The sequence below is a fragment of the Manacus candei genome, unplaced genomic scaffold, assembly GCF_025592945.1.
Source record: "Manacus candei isolate 608988 ecotype Guabito, Panama unplaced genomic scaffold, ASM2559294v1 h1tg000045l, whole genome shotgun sequence".
Lineage (NCBI taxonomy): Eukaryota > Metazoa > Chordata > Aves > Passeriformes > Pipridae > Manacus > Manacus candei.
Window position 1 is genome coordinate 1,742,837 of NW_026138093.1, and position 21,698 is coordinate 1,764,534.

General features: G+C 53.2%; 2 protein-coding genes and 1 pseudogene across 2 annotated transcripts in view; 1 reads left to right on the forward strand and 2 right to left on the reverse strand.

The window, feature by feature from the left end:
• The window catches only part of LOC127474809 (uncharacterized), a 1,721,191-nt pseudogene that overhangs the window by 226,063 nt on the left and 1,473,430 nt on the right, over positions 1-21,698 (reverse strand).
• Positions 1-21,698, forward strand: part of LOC127474860 (zinc finger protein 665-like) — a 64,160-nt gene that overhangs the window by 19,036 nt on the left and 23,426 nt on the right. The window lies entirely within an intron of this gene.
• On the reverse strand, positions 7,033-7,775 carry LOC127474941 (BTB/POZ domain-containing protein KCTD9-like). Its single transcript, XM_051796276.1, has 2 exons — positions 7,517-7,775; positions 7,033-7,324 (listed from the first exon to the last, which is right to left on the reverse strand). The coding sequence occupies exons 1-2, from the start codon at positions 7,625-7,627 to the stop codon at positions 7,136-7,138; spliced, it is 300 nt and encodes a 99-aa protein (XP_051652236.1). The 5' UTR covers positions 7,628-7,775; the 3' UTR covers positions 7,033-7,135.

Sequence of the window (21,698 nt, forward strand, 5' to 3'; positions counted from 1 at the left end):
CCCTGGGCTGGCTTTGGAGCCCCTCCTGCGGGGGGATCTCCGGCCCTTTTCCTCCCCGCTGCCTTCCTGCGCCGGGGAGCCCTTCAAAACGGCCTCTCCCACCAGGGTCTCACGGGGGGATTTGTCCTCCGGGCTCTCCCTCCTCAGCTCGGGGCCTGGGGCAGGAAGCAAGAAGGACAGGCAGGGGATTTGCCTCCGGCCCACAGGGAAGGCCAAGGACATCCCCCCAACTCCGGCCCCGGCAGGACGGCGGCGCCAGCGGGGTTGTCCTGCAGCCGGGGCCATGCTGGGCTGACAGAGCCAGCACAACACCCGCCCAAAGGGACACTGACTTCCTCCTCACCTGCCTGGGGGGCCCAAGGCATCTTCCTCTTCCTCGCAGCCTCCTCCTCCATCCGCCCAAGCTTTGGGAAGGACAAATCCTGATGGGGGGAAAACAAGGGCTGAGCGCGTTGGCTTGGGGGTTCCTCCTGCCCAAGTCCATCTCTAGAACTCACCGGGCATCCTGTGTCCATAAAAACCTCCCAAACACCAAGATTCAGCCCAGAAAAACCAAACCACACAGATTCAGGCAAAAAATCCCTCAGAAATAGCAAGATGAACTCCATCCAAAAAGCAAAATGTTAAGGTTCAGCCAAAAAATACTCCAAACTATGAACATTCAGCCCAAAAAAACTCTTGCAGTAATTCCCCCTCTCTGGTCTCTCCTCTGTGGGGTTTGGAGGGTCTCCTGTGTCTGGGATGCTGGGGGTCCCACTTAGGAATACTGAGAGTGTTGGGGGTCCTAAGGGTTCCTTCTCCTCTGACTCTCACCTTCGGGGTGCCGCGTTCCCAGACATTCCCCCTCTCCAGGTTCTCCATTTCATTGTCCCAGGGATCCCAGGGGTCCCCACTGTCCAGGCTTCCCCTTCCCCATGCCCCACGTTTCAGGCTCCCGGGGGTCCCAGGGCTCCTCCCTCTCCGTGCTCCCCCCTCCAGGCTCCCGGGGGTCCCCCAGCTCCACCATCTCCCCGCTCCGCCCTCCACACTCGGCAGCTCCCGGGCTCCACACCCACCCCCGGCACTCCCGGGGGGCCCCAAACCCGCTGTGTCCCCCCCGCCGGCACCGGGCTGACAATGGAGCCGGCGGGGCCTGACCCAGCAACACCAACCCCCACCGTGGGGGGGACCCGCATCCCCCACCCACCGCCGGGGCTCTGCCCCCAACCCAGCCCGGCACCCCCAAAAAACACCTCCTGCCCACCCCCAAGAGCCCCCAAGGGCACAGCCCTGCACAAGGGCCGGCTGTGCCCAAGGCAACCAAACAGCCCCACAGGTGGGGGACACCAGAGGCTGCCCCAGGGCAACGAGAGCAGGGAGCAGATTGGGCCCCCTGACACGTGGGCAGGCTCTGGGTTCAGCCTGACCAGGGGCAATTTGGCACCAACAGCACGGCCCCGACCGCTGGCTCGGCACAGGGGGCCCGAGCTCCCCCCTCTCCAGGTTCTCGGGGCTCTTGCAGCTCCCCCCTCTCTCCAGCCTTCCCCACTCTCCAGGGATCAAGGCATGGGGACACAGAGGGACCCCCACGGCAACCCCACTCCTGCTGTCCCGCATCCCCTTAGCCCACCTGTCCCATCCCCTTCCTGGGCTGTTCCCTGGTGTGGATGCGCTGGTGTCCGATCAGGTGGGAGCTCTGTCTGAAGCACTTTCCACAATCCTCACATATGTATGGACGTTCCCCAGTGTGGATATGCTGGTGGCTGAGGAGGTGGGAGCTCTTCCTGAAGCTCTTCCCACATTCCAAGCACTTGTAGGGCCGTTCCCCAGTGTGGATGCGAAAGTGGGAGTGGAGGGTGGAGTTGTCAGTGAAGCTCTTCCCACATTCCCCACACTTGTAGGGCCGTTCCCCGGTATGGATGCGCTGGTGAATGTGCAGGGTGGAGCTGTCACTGAAGTTCTTCCCACATTCCCTACACACGTAGGGCCGTTCCCCAGTGTGGATATGCTGGTGGATGTGGAGGTTGGAGCTCTGCCTGAAGCTCTTCCCGCATTCTCCACACGTGTAGGGCCGTTCCCCACTGTGGATGTGCTGGTGTCTGAGCAGGCTGGTGCTGTGGCTGAAGTTCTTCCCACATTCCAAGCACTGGAAGGGTTTCTCCCTGATGGGAGGCTGATCAGGGACCACCAGGTCAGAGCTCCCCCTCAAGCTCCGGTCCCCTTCCCGGCACAGGCTGGCTCTTTCCTCCTCAGAGCACCCTGGGCTGGCTTTGGAGCCCCTCCTGCGGGGGGATCTCCGGCCCTTTTCCTCCCCGCTGCCTTCCTGCGCCGGGGAGCCCTTCAAAACGGCCTCTCCCACCAGGGTCTCACGGGGGGATTTGTCCTCCGGGCTCTCCCTCCTCAGCTCGGGGCCTGGGGCAGGAAGCAAGAAGGACAGGCAGGGGATTTGCCTGTCCTTGGGGGAAGGCCAAGGACATCCCCCCAACTCCGGCCCCGGCAGGACGGCGGCGCCAGCAGGGTTGTCCTGCAGCCGGGGCCATGCTGGGCTGACAGAGCCAGCACAACACCCGCCCAAAGGGACACTGACTTCCTCCTCACCTGCCTGGGGGGCCCAAGGCATCTTCCTCTTCCTCGCAGCCTCCTCCTCCATCCGCCCAAGCTTTGGGAAGGACAAATCCTGATGGGGGGAAAACAAGGGCTGAGCACGTTGGCTTGGGGGTTCCTCCTGCCCAAGTCCATCTCTACAACTCACCAGGCATCCTGTGTCCATAAAAACCTCCAAACCACCAAGATCCAGCCCAGAAAAACCCAAACCACACAGATTCAGGAAAAAAAACGCTCAGAAATAGCAAGATGAACTCCATCCAAAAAGCAAAATGTTAAGGTTCAGCCAAAAAATACTCCAAACTATGAACATTCAGCCCAAAAAACTCTCGCAGGAATTCCCCCTCTCTGGTCTCTCCTCTGTGGGGTTTGGAGGGTCTCCTGTGTCTGGGATGCTGGGTCCCACTTAGGAATGCTGAGAGTGTTGGGGGTCCTAAGGGTTCCTTCTCCTCTGACTCTCACCTTCAGGGTACCACGTTCCTAAACATTCCCCCTCTCCAGGTTCTCCACTTCATTGTCCCAGTGATCCCAGGGGTCCCTGCAGTCCAGGCTTCCCCTTCTCTGTCCCCCCTTTCAGGTTCCAGGGGGTCCCGGGGCTCCTCCCTCTCCGTGCTCCCCCCTCCAGGCTCCCGAGGGTCCCCCAGCTCCACCATCGCCCCGCTCCGCCCTCCACAAGGGCCGGCTGTGCCCAAGGAAACCAAACAGCTCCACAGGCGTTGGCTGGGGGGATGTGAGGGCTGGGCCTGCTCAGCACAGCCCCGGCCTCGTGTCCAGCGCCTCTTTCCTGACCCACACAAGAGCTTCCCGGCCCCCCAGGGCTCCCCTGCTGCTGCCTCTGCTCCTGGCCCTGCCTTTGCTGCTCCCTTGGCTGGGGCAGTGGCTGCAGGGGAGGATGGCAGCAGCTTCAGCTCCACGGCACTTCCTGGGGGGAGCTCAGCCCGGGGGGACGGGCAGGGACCTGATGGGGATGGACAGGGGCCCAGCAGGGACAGCCAGGGCCTGCAGGGGAAGGCACAGGGACAACCTGGACCCCACACTGCCAGGGCTGTCTCTGCTCCTCCTTGCAGGCTCCGTGGCCAGGCACAGTTTGTGTTCCTGGGTGCCCACCATCTCAGCACTTGGAGACCCTCAAATCAGCGCCCGCAGCTCTGCAGCAAAGCCCCAGCTCACCTGGCACACAGGGGATGGACACAGCACCTGCTCGGGGATGGGCACTCACAGCTTTGTGTCTTCTCCACCACGGGGCTCTCCTTGCTCAGCAGCACCTCTGCCTTGCACTTATTCTCAGCCTCACCTCAGGGCCTGGGCTCAAGGACAGGAACCTGCAGGGAGGGGACATCAGGTGCAAGTTCAGGGCTGCCTGCTTGCACTGGCCTCTGGGCTTCTTTCTCTTTCTAGAACCATCCCAGAACCTCTTCTGCTTTTCTAACATTACACTGGCCACACTCTGCCTCCTCTTCAGCTTCCTGTCCATCCCCACTCCCAGCTCCCTTTCTGCCTGCCTGCTCTCCAGACACTCTGGCCCCAGCCCGGGGGGCTGACAGGGCTTCTTGTGGCCAAAGGGCAGGACCCGGCCCTTGGCCTGCTGGAACCTCATCCCCTTGCAATCAGCCCATGGATCCAGCTGGGCCAGGTCCCTCTGCAGAGCCCTCCTGCCTTCCAGCACATCAACACACCCCCAGCTTGGGGTCACCTGCACATTTGCTGATGAAATGCCTGGTTCTGCAGCAGCTGCAGATGCTCAAGGGGCAGCAGGACCAAGTCAGGGGCCTGGGGGGGCCTGGGGGGCTTTGGGGTGCGGGAGGTTCCTGGGGGAGCTGGGGAGGGGTTTTGGGGATTGGGGGTACAAACCAGGTCAGACCAGTACAGACCAGGACAGACCAGTACAGACCAGTACCTCCTCACTGCTCCCTAGATCTCTCCTGGAGTTGGGCCACGTTGTCCTGGGACACCTGAGCCCCTCCCAGTGCCCTCCCAGTACAGCCCAGTGCCCCCAGTACAGCCCACTGTGCTCCTGTCCCAGGGTGCCGGGTGATCCCTCTTTGGGGGGGGGGTGGAAGGGATTTGAGGGGGAGCTGGGGGAGATGTGGGGGGATCTGGGTGGGGGGGGGGGTTGATTGGGATTTGGAGGATTTTGGGGTGCTTTGGGTGTATTTGGGGGAGTTAAAAGGGGTCTTGGGGGGGGTCAAAGGGATCTGTGTGGGGAGGGGATTAAAGGGAAAAGGGGGGCTAGGGCACATTTTAGGGGGTTAATGATGTCTGGGGGGAAAGAGGAGTAGCAGCATTACGAGCAGGTGAGTCCTGAGACCCCCCTAGTGTACCCAAGACACTCTTTGTGACCCTCAAAACCCTCTGGGACTCCCAAAATCCCCCGAGAAACCCCCTAAACTGCTTCAAAGACACCCCCCCCAAAGCCCTCCAGGACTTCTCAGTTCCCTCAGAGACTCCAAAACTCTCTCACGGACTCCCAAACCCCTTCAGGGACCTTCAACCTCCTCCCTAAGTCCCCTCACGACATCAACCCCCCCCCGAGATACCTTAAAACCGCCTCAGGGACCCCGAAAAGCCCCTAAGGGACCACAAAACCACAGAACAGCAGAAGAGCTTTCTGTAAAGGAAGGGAGCAGATAATCTGAGAAGGAAGAGACCAAGGAAAAACCGAACCAAAGCAATAAAATCATCCTGGCCCTTGCAGTTTTTCCTTCATCTTTTTCTCCCTTTTCCTTTTTTTAGGGTTCTTTTTTTGGTCGGGTGGTTTTGAATTTTTTTTCCGAAGGAATTTCTCAGGACCCGAATCCAACATCCGGGTTCTTGGGAGGCCTCCCGGGCCCCGCGGCCCCCGACAGGGTTGCAATCCCGCGCTCTGCCTCTCGGGAACCCCCGAACCCCCGCGCTAAACCCTCCCGAGCCCTCCAGCCTTTCCACCCACAGCCGCGCTCCCCGCAGCCCCCGAGGGGATCCCCAGAGCCCGCTCTCACCCGCTCCCGCCCGGTCTCACAGACAAAGGAAGGCCCCAGCGCCATCGTGACTTCCCGGCAGCCAACGCGGCGCTCTGCGCGCGCACCGCCTGCACAGACCCCGCTGCAGCCAATCAGCGCGCGGCCACTGCCCCGTCCGCCCGCCTTCTGCCACGCCCACCGCCCTGCGCGGTGCACTCTGGGACTTGTAGTTCTCGCGGGGGTCAGCGGCCATTTGCATTGACTTTTTGGTTTTTCTTTTTTTTCCTCTTTTTTCTTTCTTTATTCTTTCTTCTTTCTATTCCCTCCTTTTTTCTTTCTCTTTTTTCTTTTTTCTTCCTCTTTTCTCATTTGTTTCCTGTTATTTTTTTCCTCTTTTTCCTCCTTTTTCTCTTTTTCTTTCTTTTTTTTTCTTTTTATTTTTTCCCTTTTTCTTTTTTTTTTACATTGTTTTCTATCAGTTATATTTGCAAGGAAGATTTAAACAAAGGTCAAAACATTCTCCAGGTACATATCTTACAACAACAGATAATCTGGCATTGTTTCAGGTTCATGAGAATTCCCAAGATCACAAACACTGAGACAGATGAAGCAAGTGTGGAAGGGGCACTTGGCCCCAGGCAAGAGGCTTTTACAGACACTTTAGGCAGCCCAAAATGGATCTGCCTGGCAAATGGGATTATGATTATGCTTTCAGGGACTATTTCCACAGTACATTGAGGGAAAACCTTGAGAGCCATTTCTTCATCTGCTGAAGGGATGAGATAAGGGGGGAGGGCAGGTGCTGTGGCCCCAGAGCTTCTCTCTGCTTTGGGGACACTTCTGTGTTTTCCTCTGTCCATTGAATTCCCAACAAAGAAGGAAAAAACTACAGGAACTCCAGTCTGGAGTGCTCAGGACATGTGGAAGCAGGGGAATTTTTCTTCCCAGCTGGGATTGAGAGTGCAATTTCACACTCCTTTGGAGAGCATTGACTGAGACATCCCATTTCTGCCCAGGGATCTCCCAGGGGGAACTCAATCCGGGCTCTGGGCAGGTCCCTGCAGGGGCAGCAGCTTCCTCTGCACATTTGAGGGGATAAAGCTGCTCTAACCCTGCACCCCAACTACTCCACAGCAATTTAGGACCTCTGAGGACAGTTCCCCACTGTTTCCACCCCAGCAGAGACCTGAACACATCCCGTGGGCACTGTGTGACCACCCCTGGCATTAACACCCTGCTGGAATGAAGACACTGACTGTAAATACAGTTGTCTACCTGGAAACCTCAACTTTGTTTGCTACTATACAGCAATAACATTTTCTATTCATATTGCAGCTACAGACTTAACAAATAGAATTGTATATATTGTGCTTTAGAAATTAAAATGCATTCCAAAGTCAGGCAATGCTAAACAACGAAAGTCTCGAACCCTCCCCCTCAAACCAGCCCCACTTTCTGCTTTCAGAACCAGCCCACTTCCTCACCCTCTTCACAAAGGGAGAAACTCTCTCTTTCCACCTCTGAAACAAAAATTCCCTCCCCAAAAGTGATCAGAAAGAGTCTACTTAGGCACTACTGCAAATGGAAGTTGTCTAATAACCATTCCTTCTAACTCAGGAAGGGGAGGAGGTGAAGAAAGTCACGACAAATGTTTGGATTCCTTCCTCTTTGACGTCTTCTCTTCCCTGTCTGACGCTCTGGGACATGTGCAGGGGGGTCAGCATCTCTTCAAAGATGGCTCCTTTCACATCAGAGCCCCTCAAATTGGCTCCCTGGAGGTCACAACCTGATAGGTCACAATTCTGAAGGGGAAGGAAAAAGAAGTGTCAATGGAATGCACCCAGAACTCTGTTCAAAGCTTTACTTGCAGTCCATTTACCTGAACTCCATTGTACTCTGAAGCTGGAGAGGTCAGCCAAAAGCCACCAATCCCCCCAATTACCAGCTGACCATAGGATAGAAAGGAATAGGATGGAAAATGAATCCCAACTCACTTCCAAATCAGTTCCTGCCAACGTTGCTCCCCTGAGGTTACAGTTCTTTAGTTTGGCGTTTCTCAGCGTTGCAACTCGGAGGTTCATTCCTGTCATCTGACTGCCCTCCATGGCCACTCCTTTCAGGCTGGCACCTGGAACACACACAGAAAGGGGTTCTGTGAGGAAAACCAGTCAGAAACACAGCAGCTGCACACTGGTGCTGCCTCAGAGCTGTGTGAATTGGAGGAGGACAAGGGGATTTGGGGCTGAGATGGTCACAGACTCAGTGCAGCCCTTGTGGGCCCTTCTCAGGGTTGGACAAACCACAGCTGGACCTTTTCTGGGCCATAGAAATGTACAAACACAGGCTTCAGCTTAACAGGTCAGCCCTCTCCAGGCTGGCACAGCACAGGTTGGCACGGGCCAGGTTGCAGCAGCACAGATTGGACACCTTGAAGTTGATGTAGCAAAGATCCAGGTGGGAAAGATTCGCTCCACTGTAACTGAGATCCTGGAAATCCCAAGGAATAAATCCCCCAAAAAGGTTACACAGGGGAAGGGGTAGGTCTGGACACAAAGTTAATATTGTTGTGTGCATTAATATTTACAATGTATAAATATTTAGGAAGAAATATATGGATATAAATGTATTAAAATATATACTGTCTGTAAATATAGACAGATACAAGATAGATACAGACACACACAGGTCCTGGGAGGAGCTGAAGACACCCCACCAGGGAAGGGGGTTTATAAAAAGGAGGGAGAGGGACTTTTGATATGGGCCTGGAGGGACAGGACAAGGGGTAATGGATTTTAGACTGAAAGAGGGCAGGGTTAGATGGGAGACTGGGAAGAAATCCTTCCCTGGAAGGGTGGGGACGGGCAGGGATGGAATTCCCAGAGAAGCTGTGGCTGCCCCTGGATCCCTGCAAGTGTCCAAGGACAGTTTGGATCAACCTGCTCTAGTGGAAGGTGTCCCTGCCCATGGCAGGGGGTGGAATGAGAAGACCTTTAAGGTCCCTTCCAACCCAAACCAGTCCATGATTCTATACAGACAAATACACACAAGACCATTTATTCTACTACTTAAGACTAATGAAACCTAAATGCAAAGCTCTCAAAAATTGTCCTTGGTTCATTTTACATTTAAACAAATTACTCCTCCAGGAAAGCTTCCCCCTAAAGCAGGAATGCAGCCCAAACGACCCTGGAATTCCAAGCCAAGGTCACTGTGCCACAGCTCAGAATCCAAACTCACTTAAAGAGAACACATTGTTTGCATTTCACGTTGCCACATTCCAGCACCAGACACCAACACTCCAGAGAGGGACAGCACAAGGGGCAGTGGTTTTAATAGAAAAGAGGGAGGTTTAGATGAGATATTGGGAAGAAATTCCCAGAATTTTGTTAGAAAGAGAAATGTGTTCTCACCTGGAAAAGCTTGTTTGCAGCTAAAAGGAAAAAATCACTCAACCAGGATGTTTGCAACACCAGCATTGGGTTAAAGGCATCAGCTCCAGAATTCCAGCCAAACATGAATCCAGGATGGACAACGTTTAATGCTCCCAAGATAAACAAATAACCTGTCTTCTGTAAATCAAGAAACACCTTCATTAAATCAAGCAACACCTCCATTAAATCAAGCAACGTGGAGCTGCAATGCTGTAAGGGGGGTACTTTTGAATTAGGTGATCAATGGAGCATAGAGGCATGAGAAAGAAATTATATTAGGATGTGAAACCAGCCAGAGTATTGTACAATGTAACTTTATGGCACAAGTGAACTGAAAGGTCCATTGTGCTTTTTAGCAAGTCAACGAGATGTCCCCCATGATCAGAGCTGAGCTCCTTCTTTGGCTTGGCCCCATACTGCAAGATGGACACAAATACCCTTGAAACACAATGGGAGAGGTCATCCATAGGGGTGAGAAAGATGCTGGTGAGAGGCAGATTCTGTGGGCAGGGGTCACTGGCCCCTTGCCCTACAGCAGGGCATGCACAGACTGTTGCTATCAGGTGATGAACAGGCGGGGTTTGGCTGCCACTCAGGCATCACCTTATACTGGGTACTGGCCCTACGTGGTGTAATGTAGAGCTGATAAAATGGGGTGTCAGGACTGCTGGGGTGAGCGATCCTCATCCTGCCATGGAGACTGTGTTGTTCCGTGGGGACGCCCGCTAAGCACGGGCACCGACCAGCTGCTGCAGATCCTGGCAGCCCTGGCCTGTCTGTGTGGGTAAGCACAGTTTATTGACAGGAACCAACCGAGAAAGCAAATGTTTTATACCATTTTTTGTATCCCTTTAACTCCTTTTTTTACTAGTTAATACTGTAATAAAAGCTGTCTGTAGTATTGTATGAATGCCAACTGATAAAGTAGGTTTTTCTGTATTCTTTTTAAAATTTGATTCTCTTTGCTAGTAGTTTTTTTTATTCTCACTGCAATAAAAGATTTTTTTTTTTTTTTTAGTGTTTGAATGTCTGTTTTACTTGTCTTTATTCTGGGCAAGTATTCAAATTAACTAATACTCCACATTCCACAGTCCTTTTGCCACTGGTAACCAGTGACTCTGAGTTCCTGCTTCCCCAGCCCCCAGGGACGGTCTCCTTATCTGCTCATTCCTCCACACTCTCCTCTCACTGATGGCATCTTAACAAGACAAGCCCCTGGGAATAATTTACTTGTAAGTCTTCAATTCTTTTGTGGTTAATTAGACAGATCTCAGAAGTGTATTCCAAGTCAATGTATTGTTTTAATAAAATCATGAGAAAAGATGCCTTTTTTGTGGCCTGTTTACTTTTTTCCTGTTTTTACATTGATATCAGCAACCTCCATTTGATAGTGATCCCAGGCACCTCCTAATTCAGTCTGAATAGATACGAAAATCAAGACCCTTCATGTCTGACAATCCTATAGACTTTATCCCTATCCCCACCCCACCATTCCCTCATCAAACCCCTGGGACTCAAAGCAGCCTTGGGCAAATCTGAGCTCCCTCCACTCAAGGCTGGACCTGCAAGTTTCAGCCCCTTGGCACCAACTCCCACCTGCTTGGCTTGGAGAAAGAGCTGCCTGAGACACAGAGGGATGTTCATTTATTGCCAGCAAACAAAACCAGAGGAAGGTACAGCTCAATAAAAACCAGAAGTCCTTCCCCTGCTGTATATCAAGTCCACCTTGCCTGCACTGAAGTCCACTTTGCACAGTAGATAGTCTTAGACCAATGGCAAACACCTTCTGTGTCAAGCACAGATCCCAAGATCCCCCCAACACTCCCTGCCCTGGATTCTGTCCATATTTGCCCTTTGCACACAGTGAGTCACCCACTGAAGGCACAAGTTCCCTCGATCCACAGAGGGAGGAAAAAAGAAAGTGAATGAATTTCTGTGTTGAGTTAAATCTACATTTATTCCAATAATCTGGGGTGACAGAAACGTTATCAAACATCCTCTGTAGTATCTGTTCACTGGGTAAACGTCTGTGTGGATGGCCAGGCCCAAGGAGTGGTCAGATCTACCGGAGGTACTTTAATCTTGTCAGTCCCATCCCCCTGTCCATTGTTGGATGTCACTCAGCAGCCCAACTTTTGGCTCCCTGTGCATCTCCAGGATGGACTTTCACAGCCAACCTCTCTGCCTGGGTGGCAGGAGGGCCTACCCTGATAAGGTCTAAAATGCCATCAGACAATGCCAACAGTGCCAGCTCTCATGCAAGCTGTCTGTGAGATCTGAGAGTTACCAGTGGCACCATGGGAATGGTTTTGGTGTTGAATGATGCTCAAACCAGCCTGGTTCACCCAACTGCAAACACACATCCTGCTTTTGGAAGTTGGATGGGACAGAGAAGCTGGTAACTGGCCTGTACATTTGGGAGGAGCAGTCAGTCACTTCATATGAAAAAAGTCCAGTCCCCTTTCATCCAGGCAGGTTGTTCTAACACAGCCCTTCTTGGGGGAGTTTGTGGAGATTCCTGTCTTGGGTGGGGACGCCCTCCAAGGACACTCCTCAAGGTTGAGCAAAAGAAATCTCCCCACAACCGTTGGTCTGGTTGAGTTCCATCAGATCTCTATCTAATAATTATTTCTTTTGGCTAGCTTTAATATAATTGTTTAAATAATTACTTCAATATAGTGCATTATCCTATCTTATACTGTATACCTAGCAGTTTTAGCTTTATACAGTGTAGTAAATAATTCTGATTAAGATCTTTTGTCTGATCATTTTTAAGAATAAATGATTCATTTTATATAAATATTCTCATTTGGCCAATCATTAAAACCTGTGGAACAAAAGTGGTTCAATCCCACTTCTGTAATTCCTTACATTTAATTTGTTGACAAAATCTGAGGTAAAGATTGGATCCCTTAGTCCTTGAGGCTCCGCAGTGGGACAATGGCTCCTTGATTCCATGAGGTAACATTGTTTCCCAGCGTTCTTTGACTACATAAAGCCCTGCAGTGTCACAATGGCCCACTGATTCCATCATTTTCCCCAGTGTCACAATGGACCCTTGATTCCATGAGGTTCCCCAGTGTCACAATGTTCCCTTTGACTCCAGAAGGCCTTGCAGAATCAGATTGACCCTTGGATTCTGTGAGGTTCCACAGTGTCACAATGGACCCTTGATTCCATGAGATTCCATAGTGTCCCATTGGTTCCCTTTGGTTCCAAAAGGTTCTGTGATGTCACACTGGCCCCTTGATTCCATGAGGTTCCACAAAGTCCCGGGTTCCTTTTGATTCCATGAGGTTCCACAGTGTCCCATGTTCCCTTTGGTTCCAGGAGGCCCCAGTGGATTCCAATAGCCCCTGGATTCCAGGAGATTCCACAGCATCCTGGGGTTCTCTTTTCTCCCTGAGTTTTGGCAGTGTCCTGGAGTCCCTTTGTTCCCATGAGGTTCCTTTGTTGAGGTTCCTTGAGTGCCAAAACTCCCTGATTCTTATCCTTCCAACATTTGTGGGCCCATTCTCTCCCTGCCTGGGATGGAGCCCCATTGTGTTTCTGCAGGAATGGATCCATGGCCATCCTGCCACTGCACCAATTGAATGCTGCACAAACGTCACTGCAGGCCCGACCCTGGATGCAGGAACAGTCTGGGAACTCCAGGCCTGCTCCCATTCAGCAGAGCCAGTCGGGGTCCCAAAGAGCACAAGTGATTGACTGCAACCCCTGCAGTTCTCTGGCATTGCTGGGGACAAATGCAGGAACTGCCAGGAGCTCTGCAGAGCCCTGACAGTGCCACTGCAATCCCAAGCTGCATTGCCTGGGGCAACCCTCAGCACAGCCAAGGCCACAACCCTTCCTGAAAGGTGTCCCTTCTGGGCAGGGCCAGGGGGACAAACCCCTCCATCTGTCCCTGCACATGTTGTGTCCAATTCTCATCCCCCACTTAGGGACAAAGTCAGGCTATATTGGGTGTTTAGCTTGGCATTTCCTTCACTCTTTTGTGCTTCCAACACACACACACACCAGTCTGGGCAGAGTCTGGCCCCCCAGAGAACACAAGACCTGACTAGTTGTGGCTCCTGCTGCAGTGGCTGCAACTTGGGCCACAATCTGTGCCAGGAGCAGAGAGGTCCCTCCCCACAGAAACTTCTTGGCAATGGAGTTCTTAAGAAAACAGGATGGACTGTGGGGATCAGTGTCACGACATGGCCTGGGAACTGTCTTGAGCATCCTCCTGTTTACCATGACCAGCTTTTTCATCCCTTTTCTCTCTGTTTTCTCACACCTGTTCCTTCACAAACCACCATGACCCCACCATTTCCCTTCCTTTGGTTCTTCCCTAGAGATCCCATGACAAGTCTTGCCCAGTCCCCAAATGTGCTTTCTTGGTGCCCATCATAAGACTCACACCCCAAACAGAATCCCCCATCTTCAACTGGCAAGGTCATCCTGGGAGGCTCTGCCATTGACCCATTTGGTGAAACTCTCACACAGAGATGTTGGAACTACAGGGGCAAAGGAGTGGAGGGTTCAGTGGTGTGCAGACAGAGGACATCAGAGAAGAACCCTGGAAGTACTTGAAGAGTCGCTTCAGGGAGAGTCCGATGCTTTTGTCATAGCAGAAAACAGCATGAGAAAGAAAGAATTCATGCCAAGTGCAGCTGGGGAGGTCCAGGCTGGCACAAGGAAAAAAGAATTTCCCTCCAAGGTCAGTGTTGTGGTGCAACACATCACCCAGATAAAGTCTGGATGAGCCCAAGGCTTTGTGTGTGCAGGGAGAGCCAGGGAGGACGCAGAGATGTCAGTGCAGGAAGGTGCCAGCCAGGTGGGGCAGCCGGGGAGATGACGACAGCCTGCAGGGAAAGGGGCAGGGCATGGACACCGTAGGACAGCCTGGGCTGGAGAGGAGACAGGGATGGGGAGAAGCTGAAAGGCCCTGACACAGCCACCTTCTGCAGGCCTTTGGCCAGGGCTGCTGTCTGTGCCCCTGATGCCAGGAGGAGGGGAGTGCCCCTTGCAGCCCTGGGGCCTCATGGCCTCCTTGTCCCTGCTCAGCAGCCTGGCAGGTGCCACCCCATGGTCCTGCCCTTGGCCTTGCACATCCCACATCCCAGAGCCCCAAGAAAAGCCCTGAGGAATGAGGCAGGGACAGGATCTGCCTTCCCAGGGGCTGGGGGTCAGGGTTTGGTCCTCTGGATTAAGGAAACAAGTCAAGGTTTATTCAGCATCAGAGTCACCTTTCCCTTGCTTGTCCATCCTTGTCACCACTGTCTGCAGATTTCTGCTCTAACTGGAACCTGGGGACACGTTCTCAGTTGTGTCCCTCAGTGAGACTCATTAGCACTGCAAGAAACTTCAGTGTTTCAGTCTCATTCTGACTTCTTGAAAAGTTGTTTGAACTTACTCTCAGGGACTGAGTCTCACATAAAAAACATCAAACTCCCTGGAGGGTCATGAAATGCCTGGGGCTGTTGCTGTGCTGCTGAGCTGGGCTGGGCTCCTGGCACACAGGGAGCTCCTGGCAAGCAAGAAGAGCTTCAAAGAGACAGTTCTGCTGGTGAGCAGCTCCTCTGCACAGCCCAGCAGGGCTGAGGGCACTGCCAGGCCAGCTCAGGGACACCAGCAGGGCACAGACACAGCTTCAAGGGGCTCAGCACTGGCAGGATGGCTGAGAGCTCCCTGCAGGAGGAATCTTGGCAGGGCTGCACATGGTGAGTCTGTGGCTGCAGGGCAGTGCAGGGGCAGCTCCTGGAGGCATCTCCTAAAGCTGGCCCAGCCCCAGCTGATGGGATGGGTGAGCAGGTGCTCTTTTGGGGCACTTTGGAAGAGCTGTGAAGCCGGGGGTGCAGCCAGGGGTGCCCAGGGCTGTGGGGCAGAGCAGGGTCCTGCAGCCCAGGGTGCTGTGCTGGGCAGGGACTCTGCTGCCTGCCAGGGGCAGCTCTCAGCCGGCCCGGGGAGCTGCTCCCAGGGCTGGGGCACAAGGGCTGTGGGCAAGGAGCAAATCTGGCAGCTGAGGGAGGATCTTTTCCATGTCTCCCTGTTGCAGGGTCAGACCTACTCACAGACCACTACATGATATTGGACGGAGAATCTTTTGCAAAACTCAGAAAAGACAGGGGCTACAGGAAAGGAATTAGTCCTGAGGTGTGTTTCCTGCTTAGCCATTGTAGCAGAGACATTGTTCTCTCAGTTCAGGAGGCTGCACTGAAATTCCAACTCTTTTACTGTCAGAGATGAATATTTCAGGTATGATCAGAAATGAGCACAGGATCCTGGGCAGTGCTGAGCCTTCCCTTGGGGGTGGGCACTATAAGCTGAGTCCTTGGCAGTACATGACCAGAGCTGCTGCTCCTCACAGCACCCTCAGAAAACACAAACCAGAGAAAAGAAATGCCTTTCACTTGGAGGGGGTTTCCCTGAAAACTGCTCTGGCTTTGCTAAGAGGGGGCTGTCTTAATTGTTCTCTGTGCTTTCCTTTTCTGAACAGACCCTGTCCTATGGAGCAGCAAATGGCCAACAGCAGCTCCCCCACCCATTTCCTACTCCTGGCATTTGCAGACAGGCGGGAGCTGCAGCTCCTGCACTTCTGGCTCTTCCTGGCCATCTCCCTGGCTGCCCTCCTGGCCAACGGCCTCATCCTCAGCGCCGTAGCCTGTGACCACCACCTGCACACCCCCATGGGCTTCTTCCTGCTCAACCTCTCCCTCACAGACCTGGGCTGCATCTGCACCATTGTCCCCAAAGCCATGCACAGTTTCCTCTGGGACACCACAACCATCTCCTACACAGGATGTGCTGCACAGCTCTTTTTCTTTGCCTTTTTCATGTCAGCAGAGTTTTCCCTCCTCACCATCATGTGCTACGACCGCTACGTTGCCATCTGCAAACCCCTGCACTACGGGACCCTCCTGGGCAGCAGAGCTTGTGCCCACATGGCAGCAGCTGCCTGGGCTGCTGGGTTTCTCAATTCTCTGTTGCACACAGCCAGTACATTTTCCCTGCCCCTGTGCCAGGGCAATGCCCTGGGCCAGTTCTTCTGTGAAATCCCACACATCCTCAAGCTCTCCTGCTCACACTCAGGCTACCGCAGGGAAATTGAGCTTCTCTTGTTTACTGTCTTATTAGGACTTGGTTGTTTCATTTTCATTGTTTTCTCCTATGTGCAGATCTTCAGGGCTGTGCTGAGGATCCCCTCTCAGCAGGGACGGCACAAAGCCTTTTCCACGTGCCTCCCTCACCTGGCCGTGGTCTCCCTGTTCCTCAGCACTAGCACATTTGCCTACCTGAAGCCCCCCTCCAACTCCTCCCCATCCCTGGATCTGGCACTATCAGTTCTGTACTCGGTGGTGCCTCCAGCACTGAACCCCCTCATCTACAGCCTCAGGAACCAGGAGCTCAAGGATGCCCTGAGGAAAATGATGACTGGATGCTTTTCAGGAGTAATAAAGCACCGGTTTTCTGGTGTGTAGCATTCAGAATGGGACTCCTCAATGACCCAGCCTTCCTGCTCAGGTTTGTCGTGGAGGTCATCAGGTTCTTCTTGCAATAATTTTCTGTGCAATTAAATATTGTTATACATCTGCCTTCTAATTTAGTGTCTACTCATTGAATTGGACCCAGAGATGTATAACTGATGAATTGTACTCTCTGTGTATTTCAACAAAATAAAGGACCCTGCAGTGCCTTCTTTGTCCAAGACCCTTCTTCTCAGATGTTCCTAAAGGACAGCACACTGCAGGACAGGGGGTAACTGCAAATGGGAAAGGGACAATAATCCCAGCCCAGCAGCACTGCCAGGGAGCAGCAGGGCTTGGTCTTTCCAGAGCTGCTCTCTTGCCACTCCCACACTGTCCTCCTGAGCCCCTTTCTCACTGTAAGGCCTGAGTGCGCTCTGAGCACAGTCCTGGGGGCTGGAAGCCCTTGGAGCACAGGCAGGGACAGGCCCTGGGAACTTGTGAGGCACAGGTGGGCTCCCTTACAGCATCTCCCGGATGCTGTGGGATCTTCTGAGGGCAGGGCACTGCCTGTACTGGGTCACTTCTTCTGTGACCTTGCTGCAGGGCTGGAACTCTCCTGCAGTTACACCATGACACTCCTGCTCTCTGCTTTCCAGGTTTCATTTTCAGATCCAGTCTTGCCCTCCTGTTCACAGGGACATCCTGGGAGTGCTTCAGAGCTGCCATCCTGGGGCAGCTCCTGCCCAGCGTGGGCAGGTACAAGGTCTCTCCAGCTGCTCCTCTCACCTCCCCAGTGCCACTGTTTTCTGCAGCCTCCTCATCCTTGCCCAGCACAGCCCTCCTGGCAGAGTTGGACACAGCCCTTGTTCTACCCCCTCCTCAGGCACCTGCCCAACCCCCTCAGCTCCAGCCTGATGCCAGAAACCTTCAGGGCAGGGAGGCACTGGGGAAAATGCTGAGGAAACCTTTCAGCTGCACTCAAATCCAATTGGAGGGGTTGGCCTCGAGGAAGAAATCCCTTCTCATTTTCCATAACCAGCAGGACAACCTGTGTTGTGTCCTGGGCACTCCTCTGCAAGTGTGGGATATGGAAGAGGTTTTGGTGTCAGGGATATTGAGAAGGCTGGGCAGTGTCACTGGGAGACCTCTCCCAAACACTTGGAAAGGCCAGAGCCATCCCAGAGCTTCCTGGGGCCTTGGCAAAGGCAGACATGGAACCAGTCTGCAAACAGGGCAGCAAGGAGGGTTGGCAGAGTTCCAGACTACTCAGGCTCAGCAGGGAAGGGGATATGGCAAGTCCTCCTGCAGCCATTGCCAGGCATGGGAAGGACAAGGCAGAGATTGCAGAACCCCTGTGGGGGGGAATAGAGGATGTTGTGTGCCCAGACTTTATCAAGCCCCTTGACATGGTTTCCTGTGGTCTCCTTATGGACAGAATGGTGAGAGCTGGACTGAAGAAGTGGAAGATGTGGTGGGTGGGAAGTTGCTGAATGCAGAGTGTCAAATAAAATCCATGGTACAAAGTCCTCTTGGCAGCAACTTCCTGATGAAATCCCTCAGTGACCAGCCGTTTAACACCACTATAGAACATCTTTATTATCTCTTTGTACATTGGGACAAAATGTATTTTCAAGTCTTTTGTGGATGATTCCAAATTTCAGGGAGCCCTTGAGAAACCTGTCCTGGTTTAAAGACACATATTGGGGTGGGAACTCCAATAAAATGAATTCACTCCCCTTTTATTCCCTACCAATAGAGGGAGACAAAATACAAGGAGGTATAAGTGAAAAAAATAACAGTTGGCTGACAAGAAATATAGCAGCAAAACCAGCAATACCAACAGAACTATTCAAAGCAACAGCAGAGCGAGAAATTGTCTCCTCTCTCTGCCCCCCTGCCCCAACTCCCTTTTGTAAACAGATGAAAACAGGGATCAACATGTGCCTCCCTTCCCCCTTTTCCTCCTGAATGAACAAAGAACAAAAAACCAAACCAGGGGAAAAGAGTGGGCAAAGCAAAATGTGGGAAACTCTCTGGTCTGAGATCAGTTGTGCTGCCCAAGAACACGCTGACTCCAGAGGTGTCCAAGCGGGGCAGAGCCGGCGACTCCGGTCCGTGCGGCGGCGGGGGGGAGGCAGCGGCTCTGCTTGATTCCATGGAGTTCTGGGGAGGCACAGTGGGTGCCATGAGACTCTTCAGTGTCACTGTGGCCCCTTGTTTCCATGAGGCTCTGAAATGTCTCAGCGTTCCTTTGGTTCCATGAGGCCCTGCAGTGTCACGGTGCCACTTGATTCCGTGACATTACAAAGAATCAGAATGGCCCCTTGATTTAAGGCCAACTACACATGAGGCTGCCTAAGGGGGAGTGTGGGCACCCAGACAGGGGAGTTGTCACCCCCCTGGACTCAGCCCTGGGGTCACCACATCTGGACTGGTCTGTCTGTCTGTGAGGTTCCCCATTCTGGAGGAATGAGGAAGAACTGGAGAGGGTTTAGAGGAGATCTGCCAGGATGGAGCTTTTCTCCATATTGGAAATAGAATGAAATCTCCACAAAGAGTAGCATGGAAGGTTCAGACTGAAGGTGAGGAAAAAGAAATGTCACTCAGCGGGGACCCTCGTGCTGCAAGAGGTCACCCAGAGGGAGTCAGGATCAGCCCACGGCTTTGTGTGCCAGGGAACAACCAGAGCTGGTGCAGAGCCATCAGGGAGGGTCTAGAAATGCTGCTGGGAGGGGGTGGGAAAGCAGGAGGGGTGTGTGCAGCCTGCAAGGCCAGAGCAGCAGCAGGGCCAGGGCAGGACAGCCTGCAGGAGAGATGGCCAAGGGCTCTGGCAGGGCTGCAAGGCCCAAAGGCACCCAGGCCTTTGTCCCCTTGCCTCTGGCAGCTGCCTCTGCCACTCAGGCCACCACAAGACACTTTCCTGGCAGGTTCTGCACTTGGTTTCTGCCTCGCCCCTCCCTCAGCAGCCTGGCAGGGGTTGCCCAGTTTTGGCCTTTGTTGTTCCTCCCCCTCCCATCCCAGTGCCCCCCAAACAGCCCTGAGCCAGCCGGGAGGGACAGGATCTGCTGGGCCAGGGCCTGGGGCTCAGGCCTTGGCCTTTGTGCTCCACAAAACCAAGGCAGGCTTTGCTCAGCATTGCAGGGGCCTGCCCAGAGCCTTTGTCTGCCTGCACTCCTGGCCTCCAAGGAGCTGCTCCAAGGAGTCCCTGGGGAGGCTTTGGCAGTGCCTGCCCTCAGTGGGGCCCAGCAATGCTTCAAGGCACTTGCACTTTGGCTTCTGACTTCTTCAGCAGCTGCTTCAATCTTCTCTCAGTACCTCAGGATCATGGGCTGGGCTGCAAATACACTGTGGAGCTCATTAAAATGCAGAAATCCCTCAGGATCTCTTTGTCTTCCTTTAATTGTCTTCAAGGCAATTTCAAAACAAGTCTTCAAAGTTTTTTCTTTTTTTGTTTTAATTCAATGATGGCTATTTTTTAGTTCAAAGGAGAGGTGATAGAGGTGTTCTCTAAGTGATCTTGATGCTGGGTGTCTCCTCAGGAGATCCACACTGACCCTGGATGATCAACCTTGCTCCTCACCCCCCAGCCTCACCAGTTCTGACATGGCCCATCTTGGACTGACAGCTGATGCAGCTCCAAACACACTGTGGGACTCATTAAAACACTAAAAAACAAATTATTTCTATTCCTTTATTTGTCTTCAAGTCATCAAGACTTCTACAGCTAATTGGAGTTGTTTTGTAGCTTAGCTAAGGAAGTAAATTTGAAAGTGGACGTTACAAAAAATAATTTTTTTGATGAAAGGGAATGATTTACACAGAGCCTTGGGATGCAAGAGGGTCAGGGAGTGAAGGATTTTGATCCAAAGACAAGGGGGCAAAAGAGATTAGTAGCACTTAATCATTGACCAATTGAACAGTTATCAAGTGGTTCAATAGCATTTGCCACAATTTTAACAGTGACTGAATTACAGATTCACAAGAACAACCTTCCCACCACAGTCAATTCAGACCCACACCCAGGCAGAGATGTGTGGACACATCAAAAGCTGGATGTGGAAAGGTCCCTCTCCCAAATTCTCCTGGTTGTCAGGGAAACACTCCCCCAAATCCCTTTGTGTTTCCCAACAGACAAGGGTCACAGCTGGAGGAGTGTTTGTTGAGGGGGATCAGAATTGTCCTGGGCATCAGGGAGGGTCTTTGGAGTGTTGCAAACTGGAGGGTTCCCGAGCTGGGAGAGGCTGCCAGAGGTGTCCCACTGAGAGGGAGGGGCTGGGGAGCTGCCAGGGCCTCCCTCAGCCCCGCTGGTTGTGGGCTCCCAAGGGGACTGGCTTTAGTTATCTGCTGAATTTCCATCCTGGTGTCAGGAATGACTGGAGTTTCCAAACTATTTGGGAATTGTATCCAAACTGTTCCATTAGGGCTGTGATTCAGGTAGGGAATATTCCAAGGTTTTCATGGGATGACTGATTATCCTGTGTTCCCCAGCTCTTACACCCATCCCAGTCAGCTGGAGGGTTTATTGACAATGTGTCCCGAGGGGCGGCACCTGCGATGCCATAGAAACCCCTCCCCTGGATTAGGAAACCTTTGGAATTCAGGAGCTGTCCCAGTGGAGCATGAAAATGAACAGCAGTTTTCCCAAAGCCCAGCCCCAAGCAGAACAAAGGCAGGCCCCATCAGTGTCAGAGCAAAGGTCCCCCATGGCTGTGTCCCTGTGGCCGCTGAGGCGGCAGCGCAGGCCCGAGGCGGTGCCGGGTCCCGGTGCAGCCGGGGCAGAGCGGCGGCTGCGCGAGTGGCAACCCCGGCGGTGAGTGCGGCAGCCCCGTGGGAGCGGCGGCTCCGGGCACAGACGCCGGCGGCAGCCGCTGTGGCTCCTGGAACCCAGTGGCCATTGGGACACTGCAGGGCCTGCTGGAATCCAGGAGGGACACTGGGGAGCCTCTTGGAGCCAAGGGAACCCTGGGATGTTTTGGAACATCCTGGAATCAAGGGGCCATTGTGACACTGCAGGGCCTCATGGAACCAAAGGAATCCTGAGAGTTTTTGGAACCTCATGGAATCAAGGGGCCATTTCTGGCAGGATGCTCTGCTCTGATAATACCTAAACAATGGTCAGAGAATGCAAACAATGCAAGTTCTCTGTGGTGAGTTACTGCTGGTGTCAAGGTGCTGTTTTTAATGTTGAATTATGCTAAACTCAAAATGCTTCATGAAACTTCAAACACACATCCTGCTTTCTGAAGCAGGATTTGACAGATAAGCTGCTCCCTGGCCTGCAAATATGTCTGGCA

Coding starts and splice junctions, on each gene's coding strand:
- LOC127474941 (XM_051796276.1), bottom strand. CDS start 7,627: ATGGAGGGCAGTCAGATGACAGGAATGAACCTCCGAGTTGCAACGCTG. Junction 7,325..7,516: donor TGGCAGGAACTGATTTGGAA/GTGAGTTGGGAT, acceptor CTTCCCCTTCAG/AATTGTGACCTATCAGGTTG.